Source organism: Colobus angolensis, unplaced genomic scaffold (genome assembly GCF_000951035.1).
Source record: "Colobus angolensis palliatus isolate OR3802 unplaced genomic scaffold, Cang.pa_1.0 Scaffold10, whole genome shotgun sequence".
Taxonomy (NCBI): domain Eukaryota; kingdom Metazoa; phylum Chordata; class Mammalia; order Primates; family Cercopithecidae; genus Colobus; species Colobus angolensis.
The window spans coordinates 20,338,325-20,362,319 of NW_012110919.1; the positions used below are offsets into that span (position 1 = coordinate 20,338,325).

General features: G+C 41.8%; 1 protein-coding gene across 1 annotated transcript in view; it reads left to right on the top strand.

Moving 5' to 3' along the window:
* The window catches only part of USP30 (ubiquitin specific peptidase 30), a 38,554-nt gene that overhangs the window by 9,007 nt on the left and 5,552 nt on the right, over positions 1 to 23,995 (top strand). Inside the window, exons 3-9 of the mRNA XM_011935950.1 lie at positions 8,746 to 8,849; positions 13,163 to 13,261; positions 13,861 to 13,906; positions 15,289 to 15,383; positions 22,630 to 22,689; positions 23,180 to 23,266; positions 23,909 to 23,989. Of these exons, the coding sequence (XP_011791340.1) occupies positions 8,746 to 8,849; positions 13,163 to 13,261; positions 13,861 to 13,906; positions 15,289 to 15,383; positions 22,630 to 22,689; positions 23,180 to 23,266; positions 23,909 to 23,989 (572 nt within the window). The remainder of the gene's footprint in view (positions 1 to 8,745; positions 8,850 to 13,162; positions 13,262 to 13,860; positions 13,907 to 15,288; positions 15,384 to 22,629; positions 22,690 to 23,179; positions 23,267 to 23,908; positions 23,990 to 23,995) is intronic.

The window sequence follows — 23,995 nt, forward strand, 5'->3', positions numbered from 1 at the left end:
GATCTCCTGACCTCGTGATCCGCCTGTCTCGGCCTCCCAAAGTGCTGGGATTACAGGCTTGAGCCACCGCGCCCGGCCAAACAGGTATTTTTTAAAAATCAAAGATGGAGGCTGGGTGCAGTGGTTCATGCCTGTAATCCCAGCACTTTGAGAGGCCAAGGCAGGTGGATCACAAGGTCAGGAGTTCGAGACCATCCTGACCAACATGGAGAAACCCCGTTTCCACTAAAAACACAAGAAATATTATCCGGGCGTGGTGGTGCACGCCTGTAATCCCAGCTACTCAGGAGGCTGAGGCAGAAGAATCACTTGAACACAGGAGGTGGAGGTTACAGTGAGCCGAGATCACACCATTGCACTCCAGCCTGAGCAACAAGAGTGAAACTCCATCTCAAAAAAAAAAAAAAAAAAAAAAATCACAGATGGAACCATAAATTGTCAAGTTAATAACAGCATTTTAAGGAAGGAAAGAAATCCACTGCCACATAAACAGTTTCATTGTAAGAAGTATTCTGGTTTCAAAAACATTAAAAAAAAAAAAAGTCCATTAGCCTAGAAAATAAGGTAATTCACAAAAGAAGTAATACAAATTGCTAAAAAACTCAAATGTTCAACTTGACCATTATCAAAGAAGTATAAATAAAATAAAAATGCTACTTTTTGCCTGTCAGCAAAGATTAAAAAACAAATTTGCAGCCCTGTCCAGCTGTTGGACAATACATCTATACACCGCTGAGAGGGGTGTAACTTAGTGCAACTTTTCTGGAAAGCAGTTTGGAACTACACAATAATAGCTTGCGAAATATTCAGTACTATTTGACCCAGTAATTCTGTGTCTGGGAGTCTGCCTTATGAAAATGGCTAGAAACGTAGATTGTGACTTAACTAGCCTTAAAAATGGAGTCTAAAAGCAACCAAGTTTAGGAGTGACTGAATGGTGGCCTCCAACTTGGAGAGTCACAGTATACACTGGCTTGGTAAAGGTTTTAAGAAATAACCTACCCAACTTCTTTGTTTGTTTGTTTGAGACAGAGTCTCACCTTGTTGCCCAGCTTGTTGCAGTGGTACGATCTCAGCTCACTGCAACCTTCACCTCTCGAGTTCAAGCGATTCTCCTGCTTCAGCCTCCCTAGTAGCTGGGATTACAGCCGCATGCCACCATGCCCGGCTAATTTTTATATTTTTAGTAGAGACAGGGTTCGCCATGTTATCCAGGCTGGTCTCGAACTCCTGGCCTCAATTGATCTGACTGCCTCAGCCCAAAGTGCTGGGATTACAGGCGTGAGCCACCGCACTCAGACCAACTTCATTTTTAAACCAACTTTTTTGACTGTAGAACTGTTTTGTTTTCTTCATAAAATCTGCTGACGTTCCATGGGTATTATACAGAGCGTGATGTATGCACAAAGATCTCCAACATCTAATTATAATGGCAAAAAGGGGAAAGAATGTAGATATCAAACAGAATGATTAAGCAATCACTTAATGCCATACTACCCTGTACGTTCCCGATCTCATCAGACCTCAGAAGCTAAGCAGAGTAGTGCTTGGCTAGCACTTAGATGGGAAAATGATTAAGTAATCGATGGCATACAGCCATTAAGAATCACTTTTATGAAATTTTTTTAAAATTTGGGTGAGGACATAGGCTGTAATATTAAAGAGCAGCGTACAAAATACAATTTGACTTCATCAGGGTAGGAACTTCCACAGATAAAGGCTGGACTGGAAAATGCTGAAATATTAACCATTTTGGTATTGTGCAGTCATTGGTAATTTTAAAATCGTTTTGGAAAACTGTACTTCTACTTTTAACAACAAGCATATATTGCTGTCACTGTAAGGAGAAAATTGGGTTTAAAAAACATTCAGCTAAATCATGCTTCACTGAGGTGTTTTCCTATGTGAGCTCTGCTTGACACAGAAATCTTTATGAAGCAAGTGTACTTTTCTGTAGAAGAGGTGACTTGAGAATAATTTCTTTTACTATCCTGTTTTTTTAGCCCATTCCTGGTTTAGAGAGAAAAAAAAAAAGTGCAACTAGCTGCCAGCGTTCATCTAATTTTATGTAAACATGCTCTTTGAGGCCAAAGCAAGTCTGACTGATTTTAAATGTGAAAATAGAAAAACTATTCTCGGAGTTCTTTCTTTCTTTCTTTTTTTTTTTAATGTTTGAGATGGAATCTCGCCTTGTCGCCCAGGCTGGAGGGCAGTGGTGGGATCTCGGCTCACTGCAACCTCTGCCTCCTAGGTTCAAGCAATTCTCCTGCCTCAGCCTCCCAAGTAGCTGAGATTACAGGCACTCCTCACCACGCCCAGCTAGTTTTTGTATTTTTAGTAGAGACAGGGTTTTACCAGGCTGCTCTCAAACTCCTGACCTCAAGTGATGCACCCGCCTTGGCCTCCCAAAGTGTTTGGATTACAGGGATGAGCTAAAATGCTTGGCCTTTTTAAATTCTTTTGAAAAATAGAGATGGGGTCTTGCTATGTTGACCAGGCTGGTCTCGAACTCCTGACCTCAAGTGATCCTCCCATCTTGGTCTCCCGAAGTGCTGGGATTACAGGGGTGAGCCAGCGCACCCAGCCATGTTCTTGTTAGTTATTTCTAAATAGGACTTGTCTCTAATCCTAATGTAACAGAAATGTATATGATGTTACATTAGGATTAGAGACAGGAATATTCTTGGGACAAATAGGAAATGGGTTAAAAGCACCACTCCAAAGATTATGTGAAAGCTGAAATGTCCACATGAGTTATCCTAACCCTGGCCTGTCAGCACTGCCCTTATTGTTCACATGGGACCCAGTACTGGGAGCCAGAGCCATCCTTGGGCTGCTGTCCCAGAATGTCTGCTCATTTCTCTGCTTCTGCTTTCCAATGTCTCTTACTTTGATTTTTTAGAAAAAAAAAATTTTTTTTTGAGACAGGGTTCTGTTCTGTCAACCCAGGCTGGAGTGCAGTGGCGCAACCTCAGCTCACTGCAGCCTCTGCCTCCCAGGCTCAAAACAATCCTCCCACCTCCATTTCCTAAGTAGCTGGGACTGCAGGCACATGCCACTACTCCTGGCTAATTTTTTTATTTTTAGTAGAGACAGGGTTTTGACTTGTTGCCCAGGCTGATCTCAAACTCCTAAACTTAAGCAGTCTGCACGCCTTGGCCTCCCAGAGTGCTGGGATTGCAGGCATGAACCACCATGCCTGGCCTATAAATAATTTTTTAATTATACAAGTAATGCATGAATCAGTTCTCTTTGTAAAAAATTAAAGCATTACAGAGAAGGCCAAAGTCCCCTTTATCAATACTCCAACCCTGCTCCCCTCTACCTTTCCCAAAAGGAAGCTATAGGTGGATCCTTCCAGACCCTTTTCTGTGCATTTAAATACATTTCTGTGCATCCATAGAAATGATATATTGTGGTTTTTTTTGGTGTTTGTTTTGATTTTTTGTTTTTTTGGAGACAGGGTCTTACCCAAGCTGAAGTGCAATGGTGCAGTCTCGGCTCACCGCACCTCAGCCTCCTGGGCTCCAGCTATCCTCCCACCCCAGCTTCCTGAGTAGCTGGGACTACAGGTGCGTGCTGCCACACCTGGCTAATTTTTGTATTTTTAGTAGAGACGGGGTTTCATCATGTTGCCTAGGCTGGTCTTGAACTCTTGGGCTCAGGTGATCCGCCCGCCTCAGCCTCCCAGAGTGCTGGGATTACAGGCATGAGCCACCGCACCTGGCCTGTATATTGTTTTGTTTTGTTTGTGATTTACATGGCCAAATATAATAAGCATTAGAGAAGTGTCCATTTTAGTACATGTAGTTCTACCTCCTTCACTTTTTTTTTTTTTGAGTGTATTGGTCTTATAGTTTGTCTTCTGTGAATTGCTTGTTTATATCCTTTGCCTACTTTTTAAAATTGTGGCAAAATATCCCTAACATAAAATTTACTATTTTCAGCGTATAGTTCAGTAGATTAAGTACAGCCACATTGTTGTGTAGCAGTCACCCCCATCCCTCTCTAGAACTCTTCATCATCCCATACTGAAACTATACCCATGAAACAGTAACTCCCATTCTCCCCTCCCCCTAGCCCTTGGTAACTACTGCCCTACTTTCTCTCTCTTTAAATTTGACTCAGACCTCATTAAGTCATGAGTTTCCTCATATTTGTAAGATGTACCTCATTAAGTGGACTCATATAATAGTCACCCTTTTGTAACTGGCTTATTTCACTTAATATCTTCAGGGTTCATCCATGTTATACCACATATCAGAATTGCATTCCTTTTTAAGGCTGAAAATATTCTTAAATATTCTTTTTTTTTTTTTTTAAGGCGAAGTCTCATTCTGTCACCCAGGCTGGAGTGCAGTGGCGCCATCTTAGCTCGCTGCCACTTCCACCTCCCAGATTCAAGTGATTCTCCTGCTTCAGCCTCCCAAGTAGCTGGGATTACAGGCGTGCACCACCACACCTGGCTAATTTTTTGTATTTTTAGTAGAGACGGGGTTTTACCACGTTGGCCAGGCTGATCTCGAACTCCTGACCTCAAGTGATCTGCCCACCTCGGCCTCCCAAAGTTTTGGGATTACAGGCATGAGCCACTACACCTGGCCTAGGCTGAATAATATTCTGTTGCATGTGTATGCAGCATTTTGTTTGTCCCTCTGTCAGTCCGTGGACATTTGGCTTATTTTCATTCTTTGGCTATCATGAATAATGTTGCTGTGAACATTAGTGTCCAAATGCCCTGCTTTCAATTATTTTCTGTAAACACTCAGAAGTAGAATTGCTGGATCAAATGGTAATTCTGTTTAATTTTTTGAGGAGCCTCTATGCTGTTTTCCACAGATGGTGCATGATTTTAGAATTCTACCAGCAATGTGCAAAAATTCCAATTTCTCCTTACCAACACATACTATTTTCTATTTTCATTGATAGTAGCCATCCTAACAGTATGGTATTGTTTTAATTTGCATTTCCCTAATAATAAGTTACTGAGCATCTTTTCATTTGCTTATTGGCCATTTTGTCTGTCTTTTTTGGAGAAATGTCTGTTCAAGTTCTTTGCCCATTTTTGAACTGGATTGTTTGGGTTTTTTTTTTTTTTTTTTTTGAGAAGTCGCTCTGTCGCCAGGCTGAATTGCAGTGGCGTGATCTCAGCTCACTGCAACCTCCGCCTCCCAGATTCCAAGCGATTCTCCTGCCTCAGCCTCTCGAATAGCTGGGACTACAGGTGCACACCACCATGCCCAGCTAATTTTTGTATTTTTAGTAGAGACAGGGTTTTACCATGTTGGCCAGGATGGTCTTGATCTCTTGACCTCGTGATCTGCCCACGTCAGGCTCCCAAAGTGCTGGGATTACAGGTGTGAGCCGCCATGCCTGGCCTTGTTTATTTTGTTGTTGTTGTTGTTGTTGAGTTTTACAAGTTCTGAGTTTATATATTCTGGGTATTAATGCCTTATCAGATGTGATTTGCAAACCTTGGTCATTTTTTTTTTCCTTCTTTGGTACAGAGTCTCATTCTGTTGCCCAGACAGTGTGGTGGTACAGTCTCGGCTCACTGCAACCTCTGCCTCCAGGGTTCAAGTGATCCTCCTGCCTCAGCCTCCCGAGTATTTGGGACTACGGGTTTGCACCCATTACCCCTGGCTAATTTTTGGGTGTTTTTTGTTGTTGTTTTTAATAGAGTTGACGGTTCACCATGTTGGCCAGGCTGGTCTTGAACTCCTGAACTGAAGTGATTAACCGCCTCGGCCTCCCAAAGTGCTGGGATTACAGGCTGCACTGTGCCTGGCCTCATTCACTTTTATAGCTGCATAGTTTCCATAATGTCAACACACCCCAGTTTATTTGGCCATTTGTCTCCAGCTCCTTGTCATGATAAGCAGGCTATCATGTGAGCATCCTTATACATGTCCCTTTGTGAACCTAAGCATGCATTTCTGTAGGGAAAAAAATTGCTGGATTGAAAAAGTAAAATTGCTGGGTTGTACGATATGAAAATGTTAGTAGATACTGCCAAATTGCCCTGTAGTATTTTAGACAAAACTGGGTTAAAGGAGGCATTAAAATTTTCCTTTGGGAGGTGGTGGGTTGGGAAAGCTAACAGAAGGGCTGCCCAAGGGGTGTGGGAGAAAGGTGTGGTTCCTTTCCCAACCCTGCTCTGTTTGTCCTGGGAGGGAAAGGGCTAGCCCCAGGGTATATACACACTGATGCAGAAGCCTGGGCTTTATTATTATTATTTTTTTTAAGTGAAAGCAAGTTTATTAAGAAAGTAAAGGAATGAAAGAATGGCTACTCCATAGGCAGAGCAGCCCAGAAGTCTGGGCTTTAAAGGAATCTTTCAAGGCCATTGACGGCAAATCAGAAAGAAGAAACAGGCTGACCTACTGTATGTTGGGAGTCACTGAACTTCCAGAAACTGCACTGAGAGGAAGGCTTCTACATTTTTCTCTCTCACACTCCAGCAGTACTGGTCCAGTGTAACATGCGATGGGAAGGGGGGTGGCCAAGATCAGGAGTCTGCACCTGATGGCCCATGGGCCAAATCCAGCCCGCCACCTGTTTTTGTCAATAAAGTTTTATTGGAACACAGTCATGTCCATTTGTTTAGATTTTGCCTATGTCAACCTAAAATAATCAAAGGGTTCGAGATCCAACTACAAAGGTTTATTCAAACACAAAGTGTGAAGGTGGCTGTCTGGGGACACACAAATAACAGGAAATGGTGATCAGTGCTCCCAGTGTGGGGAAGAGTGGGGATCATTTATGTAGACAAAAACGGAAGTACTGAACAGAATTATAACATTTTCCATACAATGGCTAACATACAGATGTAAGATTTGATTGGCTACTATGGATTACACTCTTGGGGGTTGCCTACCATTCCATTGTAAAGAGGTAATAATCACAAGGATCTCTATCTCCAGTGCCATTCAGTGTAGGTTTGAGTGAAGAAGAGGGAGTCTGGTTAATTTATAACATCTCAACACAAAGGTCAGGAAGCAGCGGCCATGCGCCAGAGAAGAAAAGCAGCTATGTTACTTGACTGTTTCCAGCACTCTTCCCCTTGGCATAATACATTTAGAAGGTCCTGAAATGTTATTTTCTTTTTACATCTATGACTGCTTTTGTGCTGCAATGGCAGAGTTGAGTAGTTGCAACAGAGACCATGTGGTCCACAAAGCCTAAAATGTGGCCAGGCACAGGCACTCACACCTGTAATAGCAGCACGTTGCGAGGCCAAGGCGGGCAGATCACTTCACCCCAGAAATTCAAGACCAGCCTGGGCAACATGGTGAAAGTCTGTCACTACAAAAAATACAAAAATTAGCTGAGCAGGAAGGCATGTGCCTGTAGTCCCAGCTGCTCAGAAGGCTGAATTGTGAGGATTGCTTGGGCCCCGGAGGTCAAGGCTGCAGTGAGCCGAGATCACACCAGTGCACCCTAGCCTGACAGAATAAGACCCTGTCTCAAAAAAAAAAAAAAAAAGCAAGCCTAAGATGTTTATTTTCTGGCCGTTTACAGAAAAAGTGCCAATCCTTGGTCTAGAAGTAATTATAATATAAATTCATAAGCCTATCAAACTTCTATTTTATTAGGCCTGATTCTACTTGTGATTGAAAAGTAAACCACTCGGCCAGTGCCATGGCTCACACCTGTAATCCCAGCACTTTGAGAGGCTGAGGTGGGCGATCATGAGGTTAGGAGTTCAAGACCAGCCTGGCCAACATGGTGGAACCCCCATCTCTACTAAAAATACAAAAATTAGTTGGGTGTGGTAGTGTGTGCCTGTAATCCCAGCTACTCGGGAAGCTGAGGCAGGAGAATCACTTGAACCCAGGAGGCGGAGGTTGCAGTGAGCTGAGATCACACCGTTGCACTCCAGCCTGGGCTACAGAGTGAGACTGTTTCAAAAAAAAGTAAAAGTAAACCACTCAAAAGACGCTTTCAGGCTGCTGCATATAGCTTGATGCTTTGCCTTGAAAAGCAGAAACTCAAATACAAACAATCAAAGGCCTTGGGAAACAGCCCTGTGGAGAGGAGTGTGGCACCGAATATGGGGTTGGACTGGATGAATGTTGGTTGGGAACATCCTTCCCCACCTGAGAGTTGTGAGTTAAAATCATTTTACTCAATAAGAACCTTGCAACAAATTTATATTGATGATAGTTTGAAGATAGAGGAATCAGTTGCTTCATTTAAATGCTGCAGCCTCATGAAAAATTACATTCATTCAGTAAACATAAGTGCCTAATAGAGTACTACGGATTGGGTAATGCTACAAAGAATGATGAAAAATACCTAATTCTAAGGTGAATCCTGCAGTCCTTAATTTTTTTTTCTTTTCTTCTTTTTTTTTTTTTGGAGACGGTCTCACTCTGTTGCCCAGACTGGAGTGCAGTGGCACGATCTCTGCTCACTGCAACCTCTGCCTCCCAGGTTCATGCCATTCTCCTGCCTCAGCCTCCTGAGTAGCTGGGACTACAAGCGCCCACCACCACGCCCAGCTAATTTTTTTTTTTTTTTTAATAGAGACAAGGTTTCACCATGTTAGCCAGGATGGTCTCGATCTCCTGACCTTGTCATCCGCCTGCCTTAGCCTCCCAAGGTGCTGGGATTACAGGCGTGAGCCACTGCGCCTGCAGTCCTTAAAATTTTAATTAACTTTGGTATGTTATACTGTGCAGGTTTTCTGGTTAGTTGTGACGCTGGTGAATTTAATAATTGTCTTACCTTTTTTGTTTCCAGCCTTGTCCTGCCAAGAAGTTACTGATGATGAGGTCTTAGATGCAAGCTGCTTATTGGATGTCTTAAGAATGTACAGATGGCAGATCTCATCATTTGAAGAACAGGTGAGTACAACATTTGAACAGGTTTAGCTTGGAGAATTCTTTCCCCTAGTGACTTGGGGTCTGACCTTGCAATTGCCTGGCCCCAGTGTACATTTCTGTGACATTTTAGACAGCTGTAGTGTTCTGGGACCAGAGTACCAACTTTGTTCCTGCTGTTATGATCAGAGGGGAGATACAGCTGTTTTTCACCCAGTGGATAGAAGGTTAGGGGGATGGGACATAAACACACAGTTGCCAAAGAGCAAAATCTTTTTAGTTCTTGAGTGACTTGGCACTCCAGTAAGTGATAGGGACACTTGGGTTCTTTAGAAAGAGGCAGGTGACTTTATCTTGGAGACTCAGAGGTTTAGGTAAGATTTTTCTGAACCACACCCTCAATTTAAAAAACAATCAATCTTCAAAGCTTGGCTTAAAGTGGCCCAAAACCTCAAGCAGATGTCATATGCAATTCCAAGGCCATATGCAGTCACTCCCACCTCCCTTTTCCACAACTACAGCTTTGCTGCCTTCTTTGGAACTTGGCCACCCTCCTCCCTGCCAGACCACTGTTACCAATAGCAAGTCTGAAGCAGAGGCCAAGAGAGTGAAGCTCTAGGGATGAAAAAATGTAGCCCCCAGTGGCATACAGCTGCATCCTCTACAGCCACATTTCCAAGATGGCCTTGTCCAGCTTCATGTAGGTGTCGTCTGCCGCCACTGTCCAGAGAAATGGGAGGCGGCATCTTGGACCTCCCGAAACTGTGGGGCTGACATGAGGGGCATTGAGGGACTTTTGAAAAGGGAGGTGGGGAGGCTGTGTAGTGCCCCTTATTTTTAAAGGTGTTCTCTTGTTTTTGCTTTATTCTGAAGCCACAGGTCACTTTTTAGACATGGTGCTGGTGGTATCTATACTTTCTTAAAATGTATCTCAGTTAATCCAATTGTATGTTGCAATGTTTTTCTATTTAGAAAATACTTCTAAAATCCTCCTCTGGTAACTGGAATTATTTATCTACATTTTACATTTCCCTAAACTGAGAGAATAACTTTGAGATTTAGTCACCAAGGACATCAGATAACTTTTTAAAAGTCCGACTTCTCCATCAAGGACTCACTTAGGTCCCAGTCCCTCCTTGGAAGTATTTTCGACGTCTTCAGCCCACAGTAGTGGGCCCACGCCATGCTGTAGTCTGCAGGAGAAAGAGGTGGGCGCATCTGTCCAGTGGCCTTTTCCTGTTTGAAGGTACCCAGAGCATCTAGCGTGGGCTTTGCCCACATCTGTATTATCAGCGATCCACTCAATCAGGAGCAGACTTTCCCTGATTATCAACCCATTTTCTTTGTCTAAAGCTAGAGCTTCAGAGGATGCCTTGGGCCAAAGGCTTGCTTTATGCAAATTACCTGATTTTATTATCACAATAACCATGTAAGGAGTTTACTGTTGTCCCCATTTTACAGATGGAAACACTGAGGCTCAGAGAAGTGGAATGATTTGCCCAGAATCATGCAGCTATTTAAGGGGCAGAGCCAAGATTTAAGACAGTGTGGTGGTCCAGTGCACATTCAAGCTCCCCCTCCTCTGCAGTGCTGTCCCTTTTCTCAAGGCCAAGTTGTTACATGGCTTACCCACGGGTTAGGTTATAGATCCACCTCCATCCTGTCTTGGATCTGCTTCAAGCCTGGGCCCAGATGCCTGGTCTGTGAGGGCTCCTTGAGCCTCCCAGGAAGTGCTGATTCTCCTCCAGGTCCCCTGCTTCCTGTTCATCTATACAGGGCTGCAGCTCTGGTGTGCTGTTGGCTAACAGTTAGGCTGCCACACCTCCCCTGGATTGTGAGTCCCTCGGGGGCCAGAGCCTTGCCTTATTTATCTTTGAATCTCTACTTGCACTCTACAGCTGCAGTTTTATAGCCCGGGAGGGAATTCATTTATATAGGCAACAGGTATTTATTGAATGCCTGCCTGGGGTGGGGCCTGTCGAGGGCAATGGAGTTGTAGCGGCAGACATGACCTGCAGTTTTCCTGCCCACTTAGAGCTGGTATTCCAGTGAGGGATGAGAATAGCAGGCAGTGGTCGGTGCAGACAGCAGGGAATTTCAGGATATGCTAACAAGAAACTAGCTGGTGTGACATGGCATGGGTAGGGGTGGGCAGGGGAGGAGGAGCCGAGCGACAGGGGAAGACTGCTCCAGGTAGGGAGGCTCCTCTCGGGAGGTGAGGTTTCAGTGGAGACCAGAAGTATAAAAGGGAGTGAAGTGTGTGGACACCTGGGTGCAGAGCATTGCAGACAGATGAAGAAGCTAGGGTGTAAGTCTGGAGATAGTTATAAAGCTGCCACCTGTGGAGAATGGCAGGGAGGCCAGGGTGGGAAGGGCTGCAGAGGAGAGGGGCTGGCGGAAGTTGGCGGGGAGCAGATTGTGCAGGGACTGGGAGGGTGTGGGCAGCATCGGTTTCTATTGTGTGTGCAGCAGGGAGCCACTAGAGGGCTTTGAACTGGGGACTGGTTTGATCTGACTTGTTAAAAAAGGAAGACTGGAGGGGCAAGAATGCAAGCCCAGAGGAAAGGTGGGAGGCCGCTGCAGTTATCCGGCCGCGATGGCGTGGCTCAGACTGGGGTTGAAGCAGGGGAGCTGAGAGTCCTTAGGAATTTAGGGCATATTTTGGAGGAGGGGCCTTTTTTCAGGACGGCTGCTGAATTGGCTGGGGGTGGGCTAGGGTTCAGAGGGGTAGAGGCAGCTTTGGATAGTTGGTTGGGGAGTATGCCCTGCAGAGGAGCTCTTTTGGCAGAGACCTGAAGGATAGGAGGTAGCTGTGCAAAGGTCTGAGCACAACCCGAAATGGGAATAAGCTGGATGTGTTCAAGGAACACAAAAGAGGCCAGGAGCTGGGACATTGTGAGTGTTGGGGGCTTTGTAGGCCAGATAAGAATGGTAGGTTTTACTCTAGTAGAGGAAGCCATTGGAAAGCTAAAAGCAGAAGAGTAAAGCTGTCTGTCTTTTATTTATTTATTTTTTTTTTAATTTTTTTTTTGAGACCAAGTCTCGCTCTGTCGCCTAGGCTGGAGTGCAGTGGCGCGATCTCAGCTCACTGCAAGCTCCGCCTCCCGGGTTTATGCCATTCTCCTGCCTCAGCCTCCCAAGTAGCTGGGACTACAGGCGCCCACCACCTCGCCCGGCTAGTTTTTTGTATTTTTTAGTAGAGATGGGGTTTCACTGTATTAGCCAGGATGGTCTCGATCTCCTGACCTTGTGATCCGCCCGTCTCGGCCTCCCAAAGTGCTGGGATTACAGGCTTGAGCCACCGCGCCCAGCCTAAAGCTGTCTGTCTTTTAAAGTATTGCTCTGGTGGCAGTGTGAGGGGACACCACAGGAGAAGCAGAGGGCCTGTGTTGTGACCCCGTTACTCCTGGAAGAGTAAGGGGTGGCTTGGGTTTTTGGGGAGAGGGCTGTTTGAGTTGATGTTCAAGAGTAGTCCCATGCCATTGGATCCAGCAATCCCGCTGCTGGGTACAAACCAAAAGAATTCAAACAAAGCAGGAACTCAGTAAGATATTTGTGTATTCAGGTTAATAGCAGCATATTTGCAATAGCCAAGGGGTAGAAGCAACCGAAGCGTTTATCAGCTGATAAATAGGTAAACAAAACTTTCATACAATGGAATATATTTCAGCCTTAAAAAGGAAGGAAATTCTGCAATATGCTACAACATGGGTGAGGCTTGAAGACATTATGCCAAGGAAAATAAGCCAGTCACAAAGACCAACACTGTATGATTCCACTTGTGTGTGGTTACCAGAGTAATCAGATTCCTAGAGACAGAAAGAATGATGGGTGCCAGGGGTAGGGGAAGGGGAAATGGGGAATTAGTGTTTAACAGGTATGGAGTTTCAGCTGGGGAAGATGAAAAAGTTCTGAAGATGGATGGCGGTGATGATTGCACAACAACATGAATGTACTTAATGCCACAGAATCATTCATGTTAAGATGATAAATGTTATGATATGTGTATTTTACCACAATTAGCAAAAAGCATAATCTTTTGAAGTCGGAGCAGAGGTCAAGGCTGTCTCAGTGAAACAAAACTATCTCAGAGACTGCTGGCGTGAAGGCAGCTGCCTGGCTTTCTCTCCTGCTCTCTGCTCCTGGACCTCTTGCTTGAGGGTCTTCACTCGTAACAGTGTCTAGGACATAACTGTTTTCTTTAATGAGCTGGGCCTTGAGAAGGTAGAAAGCAAATTCTACCCACATTCACTGTAGGGCGTCTGCCCGAGGTGAGTAGCTCTGATCTTGCCCTTTCCTCATCCAGCCTCTCTAAAGAGTGCTTTGCCCTTTGACAGGATGCTCACGAATTATTCCATGTCATTACCTCGTCATTGGAAGATGAGCGAGACCGCCAGCCTCGGGTCACACATTTGTTTGATGTGCATTCCCTGGAGGTAAACGATTAATATTTCCAACACGTTCTGTGTAGCTTATGCATATTTGATAAGTATAGGAGAGGCAAGTGTAATCTTTGTACAACTTTAAACACAAAAGTAAGATTCAGTAAAAATCAGTGATAGGAATGAGGCCAGGGGAGGGTCTTTAAACTACATGCTTTGCAGTTGGTGACTCTGATTAGGGATGTCAAGGCTCTTTCAAATGATTCATTGCTGCAATTTATGTTGGCTTTGAGAAGAAAGAATGTGTTGTTTTTTCCTATTTAATACAGGGGAACAGGGGCCATAGGAATACTAAGTAAGCCCTCATTTCCCTGTAACAGTATAAATATCGGGGGGAGTTGATAAAAGTTAAACAGTAAGGATGAAAATATTCTGGAGAGAAGAAATATGTTTCTATTGCATTTGATGAAAGAATATGCATAGTATCCAGCCAGATAGGCTAATTGAGGCTACCTTTAGAAACCTGAGCTTTGTTAAAAGTTGGTTTTTAGTGGTGTAATCAACATAGAAACTTGTAAGGTTTAGGGGTGGGGTGAGGGTGGTAAAAGGGATTATAGTAGGGTTTTCAGTCTGTTTTTTTTTTTCCTCTACAGCAGCAGTCAGAAATAACTCCCAAACAAATTACCTGCCGCACAAGAGGTAGCCGTTTTCCATTGAAATATAACACATAAGATGTGGACTTTTAAGATATGATAATAATTTGCTTGTGTTAAAAATATCTTTTTCTGGTGACATACAGGCCAGCTTGAAGTGTGATGTGCTTGCAAAGGAAGTTGTATTTTGGAAATAGCTTTAAATAGATTCTCTTGGTGTTCCCTTGCACCCCAGCCCAGCTTTTCTTGAAACTGGCTTATTTGTACTTCAAACAAGGACTTTCTTTTTACCTTTTCGAATTGATCCTGGGAAGAACGTAATGAGCTGAATCTGTTGTGTCCTCAGCATTTCCAGTGCTGCCAAATTCTACTGGATGTTACCAAAGTCATCCTTAGGAGGAAATTGTTGTTTTCTTAAGACGGCCGGGCATGGTGGCTCACGCCTGTAATCCCAGCACTTTGAGAGGCCAAGGCGGGTGGATCACCTGAGATCAGGAGTTCAAGACCAGACTGGCCAACATGGTGAAAGCCCGTCTCTACTAAAAATACAAAAATTAGCTGGGCGTGGTGGTGCATGCCTGTTATCCCAGCTACTCTGGAGGCTGAGGGCAGGAGAATCGCTTGAACCCGGGAGGCGGAGGTTGCGGTCAGCTGAGATCGTGCCATTGCACTCCAGCCTGGGCAACAGAGCAAGACTTCGTCTCAAAAAAAAAAAAAGACTTAAAAAATAAAATTAGCATATTAATTCCTTTGTGTAGTAATAGGAATAAATATTTTTTGAGCCCATGCTGTTTTCCAGGCTTTGCATTATCTCATTTAAGCCTCATAACAACTCTACAAAGTTGATGATACTGGAGTTAATGGGATAATAACTATCCCAATTTTCCGCACACTGAGGCTTGCAGAGATGAAAGGCATTCCCAGGTCAGGTAGCGAATAAGAAGCAGAGCCAGAGCTGATCCTTGGGCTGCCTGACTCCAGAGCCCGGGTTTCTCACTTACGTTCTTTCCATTGAACCCCATTCTAGCCAAAGAAAGGCCTAGTTATTCAGAACTTGCTTATTCTGATTATTTCAGAAGATTTTATCTCACTTTATGGAATGTTCACTGGTGGTATCCTTCTTTTGACATCTCAAATGTTTTAAGCATGTGTTTGTAAAATGACGTTATTAAACACAAATTCCTTTTTATAATGTGGCTCTACCCTTTATACAGAAACCATATGTAAAGACAGATCTGTGTAAATTCTCCTATGAAGGAATGGGATGTCTTTTGGATGGAAGTCAATGAGGAAAGCTATTTCAATGTTCTTTTCAAGAACATTTATTCTCAAGAGGGAGTTTCTACAACATACTAGAAAGGAAGATGAATGTTGAGCTTGGTGCCGAAGGGCTAAAAGTGACATATCAAAAAACTTTCTGCATTCCAGGGTCACCTCACCCCACATCCAATCACTGGAAGTCTCAACATCCTTTTCATGGAAGACTCACTAGTAATATGGTCTGCAAACACTGTGAACACCAGGTAAATACCAACACTTGTTATTTCTGGATGAGGTTTTCCAAAAGTTAGGATTCTTAAAAGGACCTAGAGAGTGGGCTGGCATCAGTCACTGGTGTTAGAGACTACCTAGCCTCTGCACACTAGTGGACTGACTACCCCACTTCGGTGAGTGTCAGCATGTCATTTGATCCTCAGATGGCATCTTCTGCTCCAAGGACAGCAGACCCACTGTGGATTGGCAGGATCTCGAGTCCAGTGGTTGGGTCTATGCTCATGGTGGACACAGTAGATTCTAGGACTGGTTTTTTCCCCTTTGCTTTTGAGGTTTTAAAATAATATTTTATTATGGAAAATTTCCAACATCATACAAAAATAGAGAATTGTACAACTGTCACCCCAATCCATTTTATTTTATTTTATTTTTTCACAGCCATTACTGACTCTGAGATCAGTCAACTTTATCACATTTTCATTGCCCCCTAAAAAAACTCCAGACTCATTAGCAGCCTCTCCCCATCCTTTCCATCCCCCTACCCTTGTCAACCATGAATCTACCTCTGTCTCTGTGGATTTGCATATTCCGGAGACTTCATATCAATGGAATCATGTCATGTGTGGCTTTTTGTGTCTGGCTTCTTTCATTTAGCATAATATTTCCACATTTCTTCCATATTGTGGCATGAATCAGTACTTTGTTCCTTTTATTACCAAATAATATTGCATTACATGGATCTACAACATTTTTTTCCATTCATCAGTTGATGGGCATTTGGATTGTTAACACTTTTTGGCTATTATGAATAATGTTGCTGTGAACATATACATACAAGTTTTTGTGTGGACATATATTTTCACTTCAGTTGGGTGTATGCCTCAGAGCAGAATTGCTAGCTTATCTGGTAACTCTTTTGTTTAACCTTTTGAGGAACTGCCAGACTGTTTTCCAAAGTGACTGTGCCATTTTACGTTCCCACCGGCAGTGTACAAGGGGTTCCAGTTCTCCACAGCCTCACCCACGTTTTGATGTCAGCCCACTCTCTAGGTCCTGTCTGACATTGTGGTTCTAGCCATCCTACTGAGTGCAAAGTAGTATCTCACTGTGGCTTTTTCCCCCAGCTTTATTGAGATCTAATTGACAATAAAAATTGTATATATTTAGGGTGTACAAAGTGATGATTTGATGTGTGACTGTGTGTGTGTGTGTGCATGTGCACCTGTGCTTATATGTGGTGAGGACACTCTCTTAGTGTATTTCAACAATACAATACAGTATTATTAACTGTAGTCACCATGCTGTACATTAACTCTCCAGAACTTATTCATCTTATAACTGAAGGTTTGCATCTTTGAGCAACATCTCCCTACCTCCCCAGCCCCGGCAGCCACCATGTACTCTGCTTCTGTGAGTTTGGCTTTTCTAGATTCCATGTAGGTATGAGATCAGGCAGTGTTTATCTATATCTGGCTTATTTCATATAGCAGATGTCCTCCACGTTCATCTATGTTGTCACAGATGGTAGAACTTCCTTTTTGATGGCTGAATAATATTCCATTGTACATGTATACCACATTTTCTCATTCATCTGTCTGGACGTTCCCTATCTTCACTATTGTGAATAATGCTACAATGAACATTGTTTTGCAGATATATCTTTGAGATCCTGATTTCATTTGCTCTGGATATATACCTAGGACTAGTTCATATAGTAGTTCTATTCTTAACTTTTTGAGGAACCTCCATACTGTTTTCCATTTACATTCCCACCAGCAGCATACAAGAGTTGTCTTCTCTCCACACCCTGGGGAACACTTATTACATGCTGTTTTTTTTTTCCAGACAGAGTCTCGCTCTGCCGCACCCAAGCTAGAGTGCAGTGGTGCCATCTTGGCTCACTGCAACCTCTGCCTCCTGGGTTCAAGCAATTCTCCCACCCCAGTCTCCTAAGTAGCTGGGATTACAGGCCCCTGCCAACATGCCCAGCTAATCTTTTGTATTTTTAGTAGATACCGGGTTTCACCATATTGGCCAGGCTGGTCTTGAACTCCCAACCTCAGGTGATCCGCCTGTCTGGCCTCCGAAAGTACTGGGATTAAGGCATGAGCCACTGCACCTGACCACATGCTGTCTTTTTGGTAATAGCCATCCTAACAGGTGTGAGGTGATAGCTCTTTGTGGTTTTATTTGCATTTCCCTGATGATTAGTGATATTGAGTGCCTTTTCATATACCCACTGGCCGTTTATATGTCTTTTTTTGGAAAGTGTCTATTCATGTCCTTTGTCCATTTTTTAATTATGTTACTTTGTTTTGTTTTTTGCTGTTGGTTCATATGAGTTCCTTATAAACACTCTCTTAGTGTATTTCAAGTATTCAATTTTTGATATTAACCTCTTACAGATATATGGTTTGCTAATATTTTCTTTTATTCCATATGTTGCCTTTTCATTTTGTTGATTTTTGATTTGCTGTGTCATTGCGGTTCTGAGTGACATTACCTTGAAGACTAATATGTTGAATGGTCTTTTAAAAATAAGGTTCGCATATTAAAAGATACGTAAGATACGTTAAGGAACTGTAATCTGTAAGTTGACTATTCATCTCTTTTTTCCTTGGATTGTTTTGATACTATTGTAAGTGGAATTAAAAAAAATTTATTTTCAAATTGTTTGCCACAGCTGTTTATATTTTGACCTTCTGTTTGAGATTTTTGTAAACATTCATTTATTCTAGAAGCTATAGAAGTTTTGTTATATGTTCCTTAGTATTCTCTGTGTATGTAAACAGTCATGTTGCTTATGAATGGAAATAGTTTTAGTTCTTCCTTTCCAATCCGATGTTTATTCCTTTTTTTTTTTTCTTTACCTTATTATCCTGGCTAAGACTTCTGGTACAAAGTTAAATAAGAGTGATGATAGCAGACATCTTCGCTTTGTTTCAGATCTTCTGAAGCAAGTATTTGGTGTTTTATAATTAAGTGTGATATTAGCTTTAGGTTTTAGTATACCCCTTTATCGTACTGAGAAACTTCCCTTCTGTTCCTAGTTTGCTGAGAATTTTTGTAATTAATAGTGATTGAATTTTGTCGTGCTTTTTTCTGCATCTATTGAGATGATCATATTTTATTATTTTATTCTGTTAACATGATGAATTACAGTAATTGATTTTTCTAAGTTAAACCAGCCTTTCTGGGATAAACCCCACTGGATCGTGATGCTGTATTGTTTTTATATATTAGTGAATTTGATTTGCTAATATTTCCTAAAGGATATTAGTATCAATGTTTATGAGGAATATTGTTCTTATACTTTTCTTCTCTTGTGATGTCTTTGTCAGGCTTTGTTATAAGGATTATACTAGCTTCATAAAATAGGCTGGAAAATGTTCACTCCTCTGTTTACTGAAAGATTTTGTTTAATATTGGTATTATTTCTTGCTTGTTTGTTAAAATTTGTCTTTCTTTAGCTCTATTTCTGCTAATTTTTTTAAAACTTTGTTATTGGATACAAACATATGTATTATGATGAGTTAACTCATCTTGTCATGATAAATTGTCCCTCTTCATTTCTGCTAAGACTCCTTGACTTGAAGTCTATTTGAGTGACTCATTTTTAATCTAGCTAATGTTTATTTGGTGATTTCTTTCTGTTATTTTCAGCCGTTGTCTTTAAAGTGTGGCTTTGTGGACAGCATATAATGGGTCTTGCTTTTTTATCTAGCTTGACAGTCTTTTAGTTGGAATGCTTAGTCCATTTACATTCAGTCTAAGTACTGATGTGATTAGATTTCGGTCTGCCATTTTACCATTTATTTTCTGTTTGTCTTACATTTTTTCTTGTTCTTCTGTCCCCCCTTCACTGGCTTCTTTCAGGTTAATGGAATACTTTTTAGTATTCCGTTTTAATACCTTTGTTGGCCTTTTAGCTTTACTCTTGTGTGTTTGTGTGTGTGTGTGAGATTACATTATGCAATTTTACCTTATCACATTCTATTTAGAGTTAATATTATACTTCGTCATGTAAAATCCTGGAATATTACAAAAATATAGTTCTGTTACCCCAGCCTTTGTGCTATTATACATACATTATAAACCCCACAATACTGTGTCATAGTTTTTGCTTTAAAGAGTTATGTATGTTTCATTTCATTTCCTTTGGATATATGCCCGAAAGTGGTATTGCTAGTTCATACAGTAGTTCTGTTCTTAACTTTTTGAAGAACCTCCTCCGTACCATTTTCTATAATAGCTGCACCAGCCAGGCGCTATGGCTCACGTCTGTAATCCCAGCACTTCGGGAGGCTAAGGCGAGTGGCTCACAAGGTCAGGAGTTCAAGACCAGCATGGCCAACATGGTGAAACCCCATCTCTACTAAAATTACAAAACTTAGCCGGGCACGGTGGCGGTCGCCTGTAATCCCAGCTACTCCAGAGGCTGACACAGGAGAATGGCTTGAACCTAGGAGGCCAAGGTTGTATTGAGCCAAGATCACTCTATTACCCTTTAGTCCAGGCGACAGAGGGAGACTCAGTCTCAAAAAAAAAAAAAAGGCTGCACCAATTTACATTGCCACCAGTAGTATGTAAGAGTTACCTTCTCTTCTATTAATTAATTAATATAAAAAATATATTTACCTTTTTTCTTGTTCTCAGTCTTTCATGTAGATGAAAATCCATTTTATGTTTTTTCCCTTTTGGCCTAAAAACATCCTTTCAACATTTGTTATAGGTGTACTGGTGATGGATACACTTAGATTTCATGTATATGAAAATGTTTTTGTCTTACCTTCTTTGTGAAGAATAGTACTTGCTGGATATAGAACTTTGGGTTGACAGTGTTGCCGTTGTTTTGCTTTGGTTTATTTTAAATTCATCATTTTAAGGACATTATTCTATTGTCTTCTGGCCTCCATTTTTTCAGTTAATGTCATTTATATCATTCTTCTCTATGTAAAGTGTCATTTTTTTCTTCTGCTTACACTGCTTACAAAATTTTCTCTTTATTTTTGTTCATGCTGTGTATAGATGTGGTTTTCTTAGTATTTATCTTATTTATCTTGTTAGGGGTTGCTGAATTTGTTAAATCTGTACTTTTTTTTTTAAACCAAATTTGAAAATTCTTGGCCATTATTTTTTCAACAAAGATTGTATGCCCATTTTTCACTTGTTAGTTTACTTAATGTTGGCCCACAGGTCACTGAGATCTTGTTCAATTTTCTTCAATCTTTCTTCTGTGTGTTCTTTAAATTAGATCATTTCTATTATCTTCATGTTCACTGATTCTTTTCTCTCTTTTTTTTTTTTTTTTTTTTTTTTTGAGACAGAGTCTTAGCTCTGTCATCCAGGCTGGATTGCAATAATGTGATCATAGCTCACTGCAGCCTCAACCTCCCAGGCTCAAGTTATCCTCCCACCTTAGCCCCCTGAGCAGCTGGGACTACAGGTGTGCACCACCACACCGAGCTAATTTTTTAAATTTTTTGTAGAGGCAGGGTCTCACTGTGTTGCTCAGGTTGGTCCCAAACTCCTGGGCTCAAGTGATCCTTCCACTTCAGCCTCCCAAAGTGTTGGGATTACAGGTGTGAGCCACCATACCTGGCCTGATTCTTTTTTCATCTCCAGTCTCTGTTTGCCTATGCAACAAATTTTTCAAGGTAGTCACTGTTGTTTTTAGTTATAGAATTTCCATTGTCTTCTTTTTAATAGTTTCCATTGTTCTGAGATTCTCAATTTGTTCATTCACTGTCACTGTATATTTTCCTTTACATCCTTGAGCATATTTATGATGCATCTGTAAGGTCCTTGTGTGCTGACTTCTTTGTATTTCATGTTTAGTAATTTTTTATTGTATACTTAACATCATAGTAGAAACATAGAGAGTAGGGATTCTGTTACATTTCTATGAAGAAAAATTAATTTTCTTCTGGCCCGCAGTTAACCTGGCTGGACTCAAACTCAACTCTGTCTCCCCTACATTGGGCGGCAAAACCTCTGCTCAGTTTTTTTAGCTTCCAGCTGCCACTTTTTGCCACGCTCCCTTGAGTTTCCCCCGTGCACGTGTGGTTCAGGGCTCAGCCCTGGAATTGAATAGAGTTTAGGTATAAACTTTGGGGCTCATCCCCTCTGTGTCTCCTTTCTTCCTGGCATTTACTCTGGTCTCTCCACCAGCCCTGATTCTTGAACTCTGTCATCTGACCACTGAATCCTGTAGGATGCTGCTTTTTGCCACCCAGCACCACATCAACCAGGAAAAAAAGCCACAAACACACAAATCTCGCCCACAGAGTTCTGTTTTTCCAAGAGTTGACTTCTTTTCCATTTCTGCCTGCTTTTGGTAGCTCTCTGTTCATTCAAACCGTTTTTTTTTTTGTTTTGTTCCAAACTTTACAATTGTTATCTCAAGGAGGGTTAATCTACCCAAGCGCCTCTGCCATCACCAAAAGCAGGAACTCTCTCACCCTACTTCATCGTCTGCTTTTTTGCAATGAATAATCTAATGTGAACATCTTTCCACATGATCATACGTTCTCCTACATTTTGTTTAACATAGTGTTTCATTCTGTGGACATGCTATATAATTTATTAAACCATTCGCTAAAACTTTCAACTACAGTCATGTGCTGTATGATGATGTTTTGGTCAATGACAAACCACATGTATGATGGTGGTCCCGTAAGATTATAATACTTTATTTGTACGGTACTTTTTCTATGTTTAGATGCACAAATCCTGCCCACTGTGTTACAGTTGCTTACAGCATTCAGTACAGTAACATGTTGTACAGGTTGGTAGCCTAGGAGCAGTAGCTAGACTATATGGCCTAGGTGTGTAGTAGGATGCACCATCTAGGTTTTGTACGTGCGCTCTGTGATGTTTACACAATGATGACATCACCTAAGGATGCATTTCTCAGACTGTATCACCATTGTTAAGTAATGCTGACTGTATTCAAATTTTTGCTATTATAAATAATATTGATGAATATCCTTGTAGTTATGCCCATGGTTATTTCCTTAAGATAAAATCCCAAAATTATTTCTGGCTCAGGTATTTAATCTTTCAGTTGTTCCAAGCGATTCTTTAGTATTATTGTACCTCTTATGTGTACAAGGTTGTTTTAATAGAATTTGATTCTAACTAAGTACATTATATTTTACTATGTTAATGTTGGGCATCTCAATATTAAACTGTTTCATAGTCACATATCTTCCATCGTTAAAACTTTGAACTAAGCCTAAATCTTTTCTGGATTTTCTGCAATATTTGTTTCAGAGTCCTGTTCGATTTGATACCTTTGATAGCCTTTCACTAAGTATTCCAGCCGCCACATGGGTACGTACTGATTTATCGTTTATTTGGAGTCTGTTTCAGAGACATTTCAATCTGAAAGGGTTTTGAGGCATTTTATGTGGCTCAGGCACTATGTGTAATTCAGATACATGGTTGGTTGAACCCCATCTTAACTTTAATATGTGGCATGATTATGGGAGGGAGGATAATGAATGGTTTTTCTTTTGCTCCAGAAATTTTGGCTTTTTGAATACACTCACACAGACGTTAACCTCAAATTCAAAGATACCTAAAACAGCATGGAAGTCCACAAGTTCATGCAGTTACATCCTCATGCTCTAGAATCTGTTCATAATAGCAGTCTGGGGAGCTTTGAGTCCCATGTTTGTCCAGGAAACATCCAGTTGTGACTATAAAACTTTATTGCCTGCATACATCAAAATAAAGCTCTGGTCTTCACACTGCCATCTGCTAACAGTTTCAGTATAGCTGTCCTTTGAATTGTAGTAATTTTCTTCCTCTCATGCTGTAGGGTCACCCATTGACCCTGGACCACTGCCTTCACCACTTCATCTCATCAGAATCAGTGCGGGATGTTGTGTGTGACAACTGTACAAAGGTATGCATTGAACCCCAAATGTCATCCCCAGCTGGCCTGTGTGTGCTGATGTAGCACCTCTCATACCACTGACCCTGAGCTCTTCTGACTGTACCCAGTGGGTCTTTTCAGCCACTTCTACTTCTCCCTAACTTGCTTTGGACATTGGCCGCTCATGGACCAAATCTCTTTCCCAGATGAGTTTTGTTTCATGCACAGTGTTTAAAGAATAAACTGTCATGCTGAGATGAGAAATGCCCTCTCCAGTTTGCTGCAGTTGCTTCCATTCCCATTTGTTTTACACCCTTTCTTTTAACCTGTGCTACCTGCCTGACTCCCCTAAGTAACTGAGCTTTCCCCTCTGACTCAAGAGGAACTGTATGGAACAGAATTTTTGAAGACAGAGAACAATTAATAGATGACATGCCAGTGTCAGAGCATCAGTGTTCGCTCTTCACGTTCTCTTCCCTCCACTGTTTCTGTTATTTAATGACTAAGAGAGATCAGGGAAAACAATTCACAAATAACTGGGCAGCTGAATTCATTTCAGCAGGTAGCAGTCAAGTGCCAACTGTGTGCCGCTATAACACCACTGTGGTCTGCAGCACTCCAAAGCTGTCCTGTTTTAGGCATTTCTGCAGAGAAATGTTTCTTTTATTTCAGATTGAAGCCAAGGGAACGTTGAATGGGGAAAAGGTGGAACACCAGAGGACCACTTTTGTTAAACAGTTAAAACTAGGGAAGGTGAGC